The 15,479-nt window shown below is 38.3% G+C and overlaps 1 protein-coding gene across 4 annotated transcripts in view; it reads right to left on the minus strand.

Moving 5' to 3' along the window:
• Window positions 1-14,728, minus strand: part of LOC126259275 (zinc finger protein 84-like) — a 75,661-nt gene extending 60,933 nt beyond the window's left edge. Inside the window, exons 1-3 of one of the 4 annotated variants that reach the window (XM_049955912.1) lie at window positions 14,640-14,728; window positions 7,090-7,295; window positions 2,650-2,902 (exon numbers count right to left, since the gene is read on the minus strand). In XM_049955912.1, coding sequence (XP_049811869.1) covers window positions 2,650-2,902; window positions 7,090-7,295; window positions 14,640-14,682 — 502 coding nt within the window. In that variant the 5' untranslated portion in view covers window positions 14,683-14,728. Of the gene's footprint in view, window positions 1-2,649; window positions 2,903-7,089; window positions 7,296-7,379; window positions 7,521-10,929; window positions 11,057-14,453; window positions 14,517-14,639 lie in introns of those variants that run through there. The other 3 variants (XM_049955914.1, XM_049955916.1, XM_049955913.1) reach the window with 3 other exon arrangements.
• Window positions 14,729-15,479: the final 751 nt, after the last annotated feature.

A 15,479-nucleotide genomic window follows, 5' to 3' on the forward strand; every position in this document is an offset into this window, starting at 1 on the left:
AATGGAACGTGAGGAAATACTAATATCTATAAAATGGGATGTGCCCTCTGCCATGTACTTTATGGTGGTTTGCAGAGTATAGATGTAGAAGCAGTGTAACATACAGCAGTTGTTCCTCTGCAGTTTTCAAACTACGGTAAAATTCTCTTTAGTGACTGATGGAATTGACCTACATCATCAAGAACATTCCCATGACTGAAATTTTGTGAAAGTCATTAAATCATCCAAATCTAGTAAGAGCTGATTGTATAAATATTGTTGGCTGATGATTAATTTTGACCTTCGTTCAGAAGAAGAACATAGTTCACAAATTTGCTATGTTGTATAACATTTTGATCAACTGAAGGTGGTATAGTGTTGATCTAAATTACCAAGAAACCCAACAATATTTTGAAAAGGACAGTTGCTACTCACCATATAGCGAAGATGCTGAGTGGCAGACAGGCACAACAAAACAATTGTCAGAATGTGAGCTTTCGGCCAACAAGGCCTTCATCAAAAATAGACAAAACACACACACACACACACACACACACACACACACACACACACACACTCTCTGCCAAAACCAGCTATTGACACTATTATTGTGCTTTGACTGCAGCTGTTAATCGTACATCCTAGGTGCTCAGTATTCATTATTGAAACTGGCGGGTTGTAAAGATGGAGGAAAATAAGCAGAAGAACATGCATTCTTCAAATTTCTCTACAGCTGAAAAAGTTTTATTGGTGGAAAAAGCTGCTGCATAAAACTAGAGATGGTAATTTTGTCATGCCTACTGTTAAGGAAAGTGGCCAGAGATTAGCTGCAGCCTTGAAACCACAATTTATTCCCATTTCCAACTCCTAATATGACAATGTGGGTTTTCATTCAGAAGTTGTATGTGGTGGTTTGTATACTTTTGAATGTGTTCAGATTAATTTTTTGAAATCAACTGGCTGCATAAAAGGTAGTTTATAATATCATTCATTATGTTCCTGTTCACTTCTAGTTCTGGTGCTCACCGAGTGCAGTGGTTAGCATACTGGACTCGCATTCAGGACGACGGCTATACTGTATTGTTCAAGTCAAAAGCTGCAACTATAACAACTACTATGCAATTTAGTTTTTCTCTGAGTCCTAAAACAACTTGGCGTTTTGCACACTAACAAATACTGCCAGAGGCAAAAGAAGTGACAAGTGGGAAAAAAATTCCAAAGACTGACTGGGATAAAACCTGAGATCCTCGTGACTATTCCAGGATGCAACAACTGAGCCAACAGAATACTACTTGATAAGATAAATATCACTTTGCTAATCGACTTACATATGCTTATTAACATTTTTCATCAATGAGTATGTAGCTGTCATAGCAGTTAAGCACTTGTTTCATTCGAATCAAGAGAGCATTTTTGTAAGAGGCATTCAACTGTTATTTGCTGCTGTCAATCTCCACGCAATTCCAACTATATCTTTCTTACTTTGCCACTAAGTAGCTATAAAACACTTTTAAACTAGTCACAGTAATTATGAGTCATCTCCAAGAATTATTATGAGATCAGTTATTGTCTGCACTCATTGCTTACCTAACCTTACAGACCAAAAAAAAATGTTTAGATCTTCAACAAAGTGAGAGTAGGATATTCACAAATTTACTTCACATTTTTGTGTTAATAACAACTTTTTCATCATTTGCTCCTTTATTTTTTCAGGTCTGTCTCGATACCATGTAAAATAAAGTGCCAAAATATGATCATGGACTCATTGTCACTTTATGTCTTCAATAGATAAATTTACTTTCAACTTTTATCTATATAACACAAAATCACTGCTTTGTAACGTCATCACATTGTAAACTGACGATAGCAGTTGAACTTCACTTGATCCATGAAATTTCCCAATCAAAGATGACTTGTTTACAGCAATTTCATCAGAAATTAATGTCTAATCAACACAGATTTCTGAGTTCAGCTTGATCTGAGATCATTTTCTGTGTTGATCTAAGGTCAACTGCTTTATACAACTGCCCCTATTAGTAGTAGTGTGTGCACTTTGTTTCGAAACACTGAAGACATTTAATCATCAGCTTTCAAGAACTGTACTGCAACTTTACCGGTCACCCACATTTCTCCTACAGTATCTCTTGATGCTAACCAAAAAATCTGCAGTCAAATTAAGAAGAAAATAAGTTTTGACTATAGTGTAGTTGTGACTTATTGACATGGAGCTTGCTGATGCAAATCTTGGGTTGGTTGATTTGGTGGAGGAAACTAAACAGTGAGGTCAGTGGTGCCATCTGTTAGAGAAGGAAGGGGAAGGAAGTCGAGTGTGCCCTTTCAAAGGAACCATCCCAGCAATTTAGGGAAACCACAGAAAACCTAAATCAGGATGGCTGGATGCGGGTCTGAATCGTAGTTCACCCAAATACGAGTCCAGTTTGCTAACCACTGGGCCACCTCGCTCGGTAATGCTAAATTTGTTTCAAATTGGGGTACAGTGCTTTCACAAATTTTATTCAACTTTCACAGATATCAACAGGCATCTCTGTCATTTAAACAGCACAAACAGTAAAATAATTTTGCTCTGTAGAATGTACCATATTTATTTATATATAAAATGACTACATTTTGCTATATTTGTAAAATATTGTTCTATAAGTAGAAACTTACATTCATTTTTCTCCAACTTTTTCACATGTTCTAACAAATGAATCTTTAATTGCTGCCGTGCTTTGCCTTCACTTCCAAAACTTGCAAAATGTTTATTGCAGTGCTGAGGGTCAAATGTACATTTGTAGGTGAACATTCTTTTCATCTCATCCCCATCAAATTCAGAAAATGTTTTGATGAGCTGGTTTGCAGTCAGTGCTTTAACATATTCTACATCCACAACACCATGACTTCGTCCTCTATGTGATGTACGCTGAAATAAGTATTAAAGCAGTTTATTGTTTGTGTGCATTTCATTTCATTCTTAGTATATTACATGTTAAGTACCATTTGTTTTGGAAATTAATTTTATAAGTAAACTTAAGTGCACCTACAGCAATTACATCCGAACATGTGATTAGATGTTTAACCTGCAAAGAATATAAATGCACATAAATCAGAACCAATTCTTCCTGTCTCTTTCTCTACATCTATTTTAGTTGCAGCTAAACATTTGTTGATTTTTAGTATGGTTACCAGATCTACCAATGCACAACATTTTCAAATATAAAATAATTCAGAATTACACGAAAACTGAATTAACATGTGACTGAACTGTCTATATCTCTAGAACTTCTTAAGTTTATCTGCCTAGTCACATCTATGATCTCCTGCTTTGAAATCTATTAACATGGTAACCTTGTTTATTCATGTCTGTTTTGTTTTGGGACGGAAAAACAACTAGGGTCATACGCGCCGATGTCAGAACTGAAGAACAGGAAGACAAAGAGAGGAGTTAAAAAACACTACACATTAATCCCAAACAATGGAAGAGAATTCAGCTAAAAACAGGGACATGGCAAAAGGTCTACAAATACACTATAGAGAAATAGAGGTCCTGAACTAAAACTTAAATGGCCTTCACCGTGTTTCTACGTCGGATAAAAGGTAAAAGGCATTCGACAGCCCACGTGTTGTTTGCTAAAATGCCTGATAACTCAGACGGCAAACACAAACAAGAATGTAAAAAAAAAAAAAAAAGGCATTCCATGAGGAAATAGCAGACCATCTAAGGTTGAATACAATGAATAAAAAATGGTGGGGGAGTACCACTTAACAAATGGTGACGGCTAAAAAGACAGTGCCCAATATGCAACCTAGCTAAACTGATCTGCTCAAGACGGGATCGAAATTTTAAACACATGGATATGGGGGAAAAAATTAATTGCATGTCCCAAGAATTTTTGAGCTGCCAAGGTATGCCATATGCAGTGGCAGTGGGAAATAAAGACAAAAGGAGACTATGAGACGAAACAGTGGCAGTGAGACATATGTGGTGTGGTCAAAAAGTAACTGTAACTTTTTAATTTCATGAGATTTATAAATTCAATTTTTTAATTTTTTTATGTTGTTTGTAGGCCTACACATGTTCCTGATTTATGTTTGCATTTTCATATGTTTTGAATATGTAGTTTATTGCTAACAAATGAAAAGGATAAACACGTTTTTAAGTGCTCAGCAAATTTTTACTTTCAAAAAACATGGTTCAAAAAGTTTCCATTAAATTCTGTCTGGAAAATGGAATGAAGTGCAGCGCCGCATTTGAAATGTTGACTGTGGCTTTTGGCTAATCTACTATCAATAAGACAAGAGTTTATGAGTGCTATAAACAGTTCAAAGAGAGTCAATAACACATTTAAGGTGACGACCGCCCTGGATGCCCTAGCACATCAATTACTGATAACAATGTGGAAGAAATAACGAAAATGGTTCTGAAAAATCACTATCAAAGATGTTGCTGACGATGTCGGCATATCTTTTGGCTCATCCCATGAATTTCTTCCAGACTATTGGGCACGTGTAGCAGCAAAGTTTGTTCCAAAATTGTTGAATTTTAACCAAAAATTACGTCACATCGACATAGCTGAGGAATTGCTGAATAAAGTCAACAGCAATTGAGAACTTCTAAAGAAGGTTATAACAAGTGACAAAACATGGGTATATGGGTACGACGTTGAAACCAAGGCCCAATTGTACTAATGGAAATTGCCTGAAGAGCCGAGACCGAAAAAATTCGACAATTTCGATCACGTGTGAAGGTTTTTCTCACTGTTTTCTTTGATTACAATGGGACAGTGCATCATGAGTTCCTGCCTTACGGTCGTACAGTCAATAAGGAATACTATCTGAAAATTATGTGCCATTTGCGTGAAGTAATCTTGAAGAAAACATCCAGAATTGTGGTAAGATGCCTCATGGAAATTTCATCATGATAATGTCCCACTCACACACCAATGCCTGTTAATGATCTTTTTGGCAAAAAACGTTATGTTGCCTCAGCCACCATATTATTTGCTGGACATGGCCCCCTGCAATTTCTATTTTGAGGCTGAAGAGAACCATGAAAAAAGAGAACTACTGATGAGATAACATAATTGCTGGAGGAGCTGAACACCATAACAAAAAGTGAGTTCTTGAAGTTATAACATTATTTGTTTATGGTTCATTTAAATTTTTTGCTTTAAAAATTTTCACATATTGGTATTATATTTTCTGTAGATGTAAAGTAAAGTGTGCTAGACTGGAGTTCTTTGCAGTGTATGTGAGTAATGTATGCAAAATACTATGTAATTTGTTTATTATGTTAAATAATTTTCTGGTGACATTTTGTATTTAAAAATGTTGGTGTGTATAAATTGTACGCGTTGATGTAAATCTGACAATTTAAGAAATGGTCATGCATAGGAACAAAGTAAGAAATAGGTGTTACGCAAAAGCCAATGTGCTTTGGTTTGAAACAAAAGTGGCTCTAGGGAGTGGAAAAGATGGAAAGGGCGAACTGGTATGCTACCTACAGCAAGTGCGGGAAGTAAGTCACACAGTCTGTAGGCAGCAGTGATTGAGGCAACACCATGTGGAGCAGGAGAAGCTTTGCCTGCAAATTTGTACAAAATTGCTTCAGATGAAGACTGCAAACAGCTTACAGCAAACCTGTGAGTTGTTGGGCTACTGTATGTAAAACTGAATGACATGAAGACGAGAAATGGAGACCATACAACAAGATACTTGCAGGCCATACTGCGGGTAGTGTAGCCGTCATAACTGTTCGCCACATCCAAGCCTACAGCCACCAGGTAAAAATTGTAGAGGGAGACCAAGAGATGAATACACTAAACAGATTCAGAAGGATGTAGGGTGCAGTAGGTACTGGGAGATGAAGAAGCTTGCACAGGATAGAGTAGCATGGAGAGCTGCATCAAACCAGTCTCTGGACTGAAGACCGCATCAACAAACCTACATCTCACTAAATGGCAGAGCTCACGGGGTTGTTATCTACACACACACACACACACACACACACACTCACTCACTCACTCACTCACTCTGGAGGAAATCCAACAGCAAACGGGCATCTGACAGTGCTGTCAGAAGTATCCCTCTATCACACACTGCAAGGTGGCATGTGGCGTAGGTAACTGACCCTGATAAGACTCCATGTGCTTTCAGACAAGGAGAGCTTCTTCAAAAAGTAACAACTATGAACAGTTTTCCAAAGACCAGCAAAGTGCATGAGCACTGAAGAATTCAGTACCTTTCCAGAGACCTTTCCCAACCTTGGCAGAATTTTGCTACAAATTTGCCGATTCCTGCAGAAACAAGAAAACCAATTTATTTCAAAACAGAGCTTAATCCCCCCATTTGACAGCAAAAAGACTTTCTGAAACATTAACCCTTTGGCTGCTCTGGACATGTTAACGTGCACGCCTTTGTACCTGTCCCTGTGTGCTCTGAACGTGTTTACACGCGCGTCCAGTCCTTCTGCCCGGTACTCTGAATGTGTCTATGCGTAGTACCGGGTAGACGGAATGGTGGCGCATAAGCATGTTCAGAGCACACAGGGACAGGTACAAAGGCATGCACGTTAACACGTCCAGAGCAGTCAAAGGGTTCAAGGAGCTAGGTCTCACAACTCCAAGTCAACATAGCTTGTCATACATGGGGCAGAGTATTAGAACAATGAAGGAGAAATGTAAATAGTGTCAGCTACATACCTAGGTAAAGCAGTCAATAAAATCAGCCAAACACTACCTGGAGTAGGGAGTATGATAAGAGCAATATTGTGATCCAGATGTCATTCCTAGGGCAGGATAATTAAGGAGCAAAACAAATCAGTGTGTTGCTGAATTTAATAAACTAAGGCACATTCTTCAATTCATACTGAATACATCAATATTTCACTTGCTGCTCAACCTGTCAGACACAGAATATAAAGGAAGTAGACATTTTACAGATCATAAGATCCAAATTTATCATGTCTCATATTTGTTTTTAGTGCCCGACACAGAGTAACAGTTCAGCTGTGAAAATGTTTCACAATGAGATTCTTAGCACATATGCATACCTAGTAGAAACATCATTCTTTACAACTTTATGGATATTTCTACACAAACTACAACTCACCTTCTTCTTAATGTAGGATTTGCCCTTCTGAATAATATTCCTAGGAGAAATGCGTGGCTCAGCTGTATTAGTGCATTTAACACTAGGATCAGAACGGAGTTTCTGAGATGCCACTTCAGCAAGTAATTCCAGGAGAGCACCAGAACCGCTGCCAGTACTAATATATCTTTCATCCATTTCTTCAGGTGATGTCTGGATGCCAGACACTAAACACAAAAAAATATGCACAATTACTGCATTTGTAAAATGAGTAAAACAAACTAGACTTCAGCAATGAAACCATCACTCACCAACACCACTACTACAATCCACATGGCCATTATATATCTAGAAACATCAGCCAGACACAACTGGTAACAGATTATGTATTGAATTTCCAAGAGTCAATGGAGTTCTGTGACACTTTTCACTTCGCAGCACAATCACAGGTGGTGTGATGTTTTACTAATGGTGATTAATTGTAATCTGTGATGTACTGAGTCAATTAAGAGGACAGAGAGGAGGGGACATGTGGAGGCTAGGGGAGGAGGAGACTTGCTTTCAAACAACAAGAAGTATTTGAAGAATATCAGCATAAGATAATCCATGTACAAAAACAACCAGATATGATCATTAATTTTGGGTCAATTGGCAACAGAAGCCAGCATATCAGCAGGCCTAGCACAGAGTGACAAAGAGCAACAACAATCTAAGGTGTAGACAATAATGCATACATGTTTGCAGAGTACCACAAATTAAAATAGTCCCGTAAAGTGCCTAAAGACATTTTAGAAAAACTGCTATAAATAAAAGTATACTGGATGGAATTATATTTTATTCTTTGAAAAATCTAAATTTAGCAGTGGCCCAGTCTAAAAATCACATGTTTGTACCTGAAAAGAGCACAGCACCCTATTCTCTATTCAGTCCCCACCCCACTTCTGTAGGCACAACTTTCCACCACCCTGATGGTGAACGGAATGCATTTGCAGGATCGATCTCTGGCAGATATCAACATGGCTGCTTTCTGATGCAACTTACATCAACAGTCCTTCTATTCCTTTTGTGGAAGAAAATTATAATCATACCTGTCAAGAGGAGCTGTTGAACAAAGGTAAGGGCATTAATCGAGTGGGAGCACCAGCGGGCTCCACAGGCTTCAAAATATTAACCAGGTCACGGATTTACTTGGAAAACATAAGGGGGCAGACAAACAAAAACCGAAAGCCCATCATAATGGAACCATGGAATGGTTCCATTCAAAAGTGATCACCGTAAGTGTTAAGGCATTTATCCCAGTGGGAGACGAGATGATCAGTCCCTTTATCATAGAATGTAGTTGGCCACTGATAGATCCACTCCTGCACTTCCTCATCAGACTGAAACAGACATCTACGCATGTCTTTCTTCAGGTCACCAAAGATGTAAAAATCACATGGTAAAATATCCAAGCTGGAAGGACAAAGTTGCAGTGTTCCCAACCAAACTGCTGAAGTGCAGCCTTCATATAATTGGCAGTGAGGGGATAGGCATTATCGTGCAACTGTATAAATCCATTCAACTGCATTCTGACAGCCTGAAACATCCTGCATCTCTCCCACCACAGAATTCCAAACATGTTCTGGTAAGGTCATGACGATCTCCTCCTGCAATTGCCGGGGCCTTCTGGTAATCAAGTTCCTCCAGCGTGGAACCACACTCAATCCACAGTGCTGTGAAGACACTTTGTAGAAACTGTGATGTACCGTAAAGCCAAAACACCCAGGGATGCTGTCGGATGATTTATCCAGTTACAGAATAATGCCTGCCCCACACTTCCAATCCGACGAATGGTTCAATTCGGCGATTTGGTTGGGAAATACTGCAACATCCTCTGTACTGCCCAGATCTTCCACTGTGCGATTTTCACATCTTCGGCAACCTGAAGAAAGAAATTTGTAGACATCTGTTTCAGTCAGACAAGGAAGTGCAGGAATGTGTGCAGTTGTGGATCCATCAGTACCCAACCGATTCTGCAGAACAGGAATTGATCGCCTCGTCTCCCAGCGAGATGAATGTCTCAATGCATGTTATGATTACCTATGAATGGAACCATTCCATGGACCCATTGTGGCAGGTGTTCAGTTTTCATTTGACTGCCCCTCATAACTACAGTACAATTGTAGAAGGAAGATTCCTGACAGCGAGCAGCACTGTTGCCAGCTTTCACAATTGCTGAGTGCAAACTGCTGCAGGTGAAAATGATAATCATCTGCAGAGGAGCAGCAACACTGAGGCATTCCCACAGAGACTAATACAAAATCATGTTACGTGATTAGTTGACGCTGAAGTGCAAAGCAGCTCCACCGAGCCCACTCGACTGTCAGGAATTATCACCAACATTACCACAGGACAGTGCCTTACATGATTGTTATGAAGCTGGGGAATGTGTTTCTTGAAGAAGCTTAACATTGCATTTCTGCGCTATTCAACTGTTGCAAATGCCATCCTCTCATTTTTGGAGTCAGATGAGAACTACAAAACATCTACATCAGTATATTCCAACAAATCACAGTGTACCTGAAAATGTGTTCTCCAATGTATGGTGTCAGATTAATTTAGAAGCGTGTCTCTACATACTGTGTAATATCTCATTTGATATTTATATTTTTTAAATGAGCATAGAAAATCTAAGCATTATATGCCAAGATTAAATTACATTCGTTGCACAAAAGCCTCTAATACAAGCACTTCAGCATGTAAAGAAAGGTCTAGTAGCAGTAGTAATTTATTTATCCAAGGATTATTTTAAAATGATGTGTCTGTCAGCTTAATAGAAAGAAAACATGTTAATCTGTCAGCTTAATACAAAGAAAACATAAGTCATGTACACAGACATATGACTACAAACATACGTTTAATGGAGAGAGGACATGGTTGGTCATAGCTTTGCTCTAGGAACCATCTCAGTATTTGCCTGAAGTGATTTAGGAAAAACATTTAAAACTTTTCACTTTTCAGAGCGTAAATTGTGAGCAGTTATTAACTTGTTTGACTTCCATGGAACTGTTTAAAGGCACTTCTTTTGCATGGCTGGAGACCTTCCATGTAATGACAAATGAAAGAGCAAATTAATGAAAAGAAAAATGCAAGAAGATAACACCAAATTATTTCTCAAGGTTGAGATTCATCTAAGCAAACAGTAATATTCACAGTCTTCTTCACTTGTATTTTATTAGAATAAATGAATAGTTTCAACTTTACAGCCATCATCAGACATTAATACAATTATGCATCCTCACGTCTCATGTTATAAGATCTGATTATTGCTGTGAAGGTGAAAACAGTTTTCTGCTCAAATAAAATACAATGTGATTATGTACGAGTTCCATAATATATTTAAATACGAAGGTTGTGGGTCTCCTTCAGAGGTGAAAGTTGCTCCATTTCTTGAAATTTACCTTGCTAGCAAGGCTAGGAGGATGAGGACATGGTCTGGAAAATTTCTTGTGTCCACAAGTAACAGGTTCCAGTTACAAGAGTTGAGGGGAAAGGAGCCTCAAGATTGTGTAGGAGTAGGAAATGCACAGCAGACTCTGTCCCTGAGCAGGTCTGAAAATACCACAAATGTTAGGAAGAGGAGAGTCTTGCTGCTAGACAGAGGTACAGACACTCAGTTATAGGAGCAGTTAGGGACAGTGTGTTAGGACACCAGCACTTTCTAACCGAGAGCTGGGCTGAATCAGGCCATGAGAGGCTTAAAACCTTTGAATGACTTCACAGAAGGTGATCAGACAGTAATATAAGGTGTGCCAATGAACAATTTGGATAAGGACAAGATGTACCACACAGGTGATGACATGAACAAGATAGCTTACTTACCTGGTAGCACCAATGTGCACTTGTTCAAGCTGTTCTGGCAACACAATCAGCCTCCTCTTGGCAGTCCTGCACAGCGAGTTAATGTGGAGATGGAAATCACACTAATGACCGTCCTCACATTGCATTGGTACCTGTGCGAATTATTGGGAGATGCTGTTACACTAAGCACGATCTGCACCACAACAGGACAGGGGAGTTTGGTGGTGCTGATTAGAGAGAGTATAGCAAGTTGGTAAGCAGCCGCAAATGATCAAATACCATTTAGCGCCCCCCCCCTCCCCTCCTCCAAGAGTGTCAACCTATACTAAGAGATTTCTTCAACAGGCACGTGGAAGATATCATATACCAAAACAGAGGTTAGTACAGATTCCTAAAGCAAAATAATTTGGGTAAAAAGTGTTAAAATAGGATCATAAACAATAATTGAATGCTTTTATAGACCTCCTGCCACTGGATTGGTGGTGGCAGAAACTTGGGGCTAGATTTTGCATAAATTTCCTTGTCATATTATAGTACTTGGTGGAGATTTAAACTTATCAGCTATAGACTCAATTCCTTAATGCAGGTGATAGGGGCAGGGTATCATGTGGAAGTGTTCTGATGACTTATCCACAAATTATCTTGAGCAGTTAATCAGATAACCAAATAGTGAATGTTAAAAATTATATATCCCAGTCAGCAAGAGGCCCAAACATTGGACTCAAGAGTAAAACAGAGAATTTGTGGCAATTAAGTTGTTACAGCATCACTGAATACAGCTGTAAATAAGAATGTAAAGAGAGGTAGCAAGGTATTTCTGCTTAACAAAAGTGACAAAAAATTCAGATTTCCTGCGTGGTCAACATGAAAAATTCACATCCGAGATCAAAAATGTTGACTATCAATGAACAAAGTCCAAGCCTATTGTACAATATCTATTAGAGAGATACGTGCCAAAAGTACAAACAAATTTAACATATTGCACATAAATAGGCAGAAAGACAATTTCAGATCACTGGAAGCAGTCAGACCACTAAAATATCTAGAGACTGCTTAGAGAACTGAAGAGCAGGGTTAATAACTACAGAAGACAACTACTACACACTGTCACATTACAATCATCGTCGATGGCCTATACTTCCTGCCGGAAGATTCAAATAGCGCACAAACACTTTCACTGGTGACTCAAGAGTCTGATATGAGAGCCCACTTGGCACCAAATGGCCCCATTACAATACATGAGCACAATGTAATGCTTATTAAAAGAGAATCACGTGTCAAAGACCTAACGTGCATGATACTAATGTCTTGCCATTACAGCTGAGCAACATCTCACTCATCATGCAGTGGTGCTGACTCAGTTATACAGACGGACTGATGTAAAGCATAGAGATGTGCATGGGGCATGGTAGAATGTTTATGATCTGAGTCAGTTTTCTGGATAGACTGACGGGATTACAAGGGGCATAACATCATGCCCATGATCTTGAAATCACAAGCAGATGCCAGTAGTGTGTACAGTGAAAGTGTAGGGAGATGTTTGGTAACATGGTAAAATTATTTCTTTCATTGTAAGTTACCTTGTGCAAATTGTGCGTGAGAAAAAGAAAACTGCACATTATGAATCAAATGAATGAGGAAATGCACTTAAGACACCTCGTTTCCAGGAGGACAGAGTTTATTCTGTCCTGGCATCTTGATTCAGGTATTCTCAAATAATTTCAGGCAATTGCTAATGGTTCCTTCAGCAAGGCCATGGCCAATCACGTGACCTATCCTCAGAAAAACATCCTTATTTCCTTATGTATGTATATTTGAGCTATAATTTTACTGCACAATAATGAAAAATAACGCTACACCATTATCATATTATCCCCGGATGTTCCTGTTAGCTACCTGACAAGTGTAATTCATCATAAACTGGCCTCAATTGTTACACATTTAGATAAACATTACTCTTTCATAAATGCCAGTGTAGTCACGCACATATTACGCCAAAAATTCATTTCTCCCCCTCCCTAAAGTACAGGCTGACATGTTAATTTTAGGCTACAACATAAATTTATTCTACATCAACATGATTAATGTTGGATAGTTTATTGTTCCTACAGAGTTCAGATTTAGTTTCTAGCAGTTGTATCTCTTCTTGATATTCGTAAAGATGGGCAGTATCAGAGGTCATGTACGTGCCTTAGAAAAAGTCTTCTTATGGTCAGGAATTGGAACTGTAACTTTTGTACTCGCTACTGTACAAATATTATAGTGCACAAGCGCAACCACTCAACATGTACATAAAAGAACACTGTAACAGCAAATGGAGAGGGTAACTTCCAGCTTCAGTTGTATAGACATTTTGTTTATTGTAGAGTTATAAAAGAACACACATTCAGAAACAATGCAGCTTAAGTCAGTAGTACTGAAGAGTGGATATACCAGCACCCAGCATCACACACTTTAGTTGATCTTTCCTTTTTGTGGGTGGAAAATATATTAAGGGACACACAGTGCCTCCCATCAACAATTTGCCTTATGCTCCGTCAAGCCTTTCTGAATCTATTTTGCTCCGTTATTTATGATAATTAAATAAACTATACTATTAGGTAGAACAGGCCAGTCGGTATTTTACAATGAATCTTGCATCCAGCAATGATGTGTGCATTTTTTCAGACTGCCTGGACAATTAAAAGTGCCTGAGAGACTATGAAAGGCAAAATTCAAAATTTGCCCCTGGTTCTGAACACAATTTTATTCTCCAAGTAAGTTTCAGCTGGTACTGATTGAAGTGGCACATTGTCATACAAAGGTGGGCATTTGTAACCCTACATGAATATCTAGTTTCAGAAACACGTTAAAGAATTTTACATCTTGTATGTTCCCCATTCCCACATATATGTTTATTATGACCCTTGTTTATAAGGTAGTAATTGCTTCTTTGTACAACGAATATTCCAAAGGCAAATGACAGTAAGTAATGATATTTCGAAGTATTGTTGATATATGGCCAGTAATTCGTTGGGTGGTTTATTAAGAAAAGAATCTATTGACCCATTTTGGTTTTTGAACGTCCAGAGACAATGTTATTGGAAACAAACAACTGGTTTGGCTAATTTTTAAGGATACAATAAGGTAAATACACATAGTCTGTGGTACTTTTTTTTTCCCTTACTCAAACGCCCGATATCACAACAGGAGACTCATTTCTTAGAGAAATTTTGGTAGCCCTTACAAAAAATTTTACCTTACCAACTGGCGCGGAATTTGGAAGAAGGCGACACATATCAGTATGAAAAGGTTAAATTAATAAATCATCACACCAGTTATGTCAGCTGCCTTCAAAATATGGCACTCGCATATAAAGAAAATGAAAACTTCCAGATCGTACAAGTGGCGTCATTTTGATTATGCAGGCAGTGGCATTCCACTCAACTGACAACGCCCTTTCCCCTTCATTTGGAGCGTAGGCGACTTACGAGACAACGCAAACCTTATCAACTACATAACATACTACAGTGCTTAAATTTGGAGCATAAATATTTTATAAATACCATATAACAAATACTCTGGTCTGGCGCGGTTTTCTGTACACTAGCAGACGCCATAGAGACGCGCTAGCAGCCGACGCCTTTCATGATAAGTTACCTAAGATTATTTCACTTACCGTACATTGTAATGTTCTATTTCTTATTGTAAACACATCACAATGGAATCTAATATTTTCTAATAATACTCACTGCTTTGGTACCCCCCATTTTCAAAAGCATTTTCGTTAAACATTTTCTTATACACTGACTTTTCATTTCAGCGATACATTATATCAAAGATAATTACAGAAAATACAAAGTTGGACAAAACAACACTATCATTGGTTAGCATTTTTTCCCCCCCAAGGTAAATGGATATAGAAACGAGGAAGTTTGAGAAGAAATTAAGCTAATCAATAAATATTTGTCTTTTATGGCGACAATGGATATTGTTTAATGGAGTACAGTTTTCACAAATATTCAATCACATCTTGACAAAATTTAAAAGTGGTATACATTCGCAACTTGCATTAAATGATATTTATAAAAGTAAAATTTTTCTCGTCATAAAACTCAAAAGTGAAGTATCCCTATACTACAACATCAATGAGTGAAAACTGGAATCATTTAACCCGTATAAACGCATGGGTGTTACAGTATGTAAGGACGTGAAATGTCACTATGACAAAAGCTCAGTCGTAGGTAAAGAAGGTTCAGATACGTGGAAAATGCAACATGTCTACAAAGCAGATTGCTTACAAAAGACTTGTATCGTCTATCACAGAATATTACTCAACTCTATGAGGTTCGTATAACTAACGGAAGAACACTACCAAGATGCTGATAAGCCTGAACTGACATACCAGTACGCTTTAAGACAGACGCCAACATCCTCACGGCCATTTAAGCAATCATCCTTCGCGCTCTCCATGAGCGAACGGAGCACGAAAAAATCTTAATACAAAAGGGAACACAGCGACCATCGTGTAACGAAATTCCTTTATTGTTTTTCTCAGCCTCAGGTCACACCTATTTGTGTGACTTGGGACT

Source organism: Schistocerca nitens, chromosome 5 (assembly GCF_023898315.1).
Source record: "Schistocerca nitens isolate TAMUIC-IGC-003100 chromosome 5, iqSchNite1.1, whole genome shotgun sequence".
In the NCBI taxonomy this organism is placed as follows: domain Eukaryota; kingdom Metazoa; phylum Arthropoda; class Insecta; order Orthoptera; family Acrididae; genus Schistocerca; species Schistocerca nitens.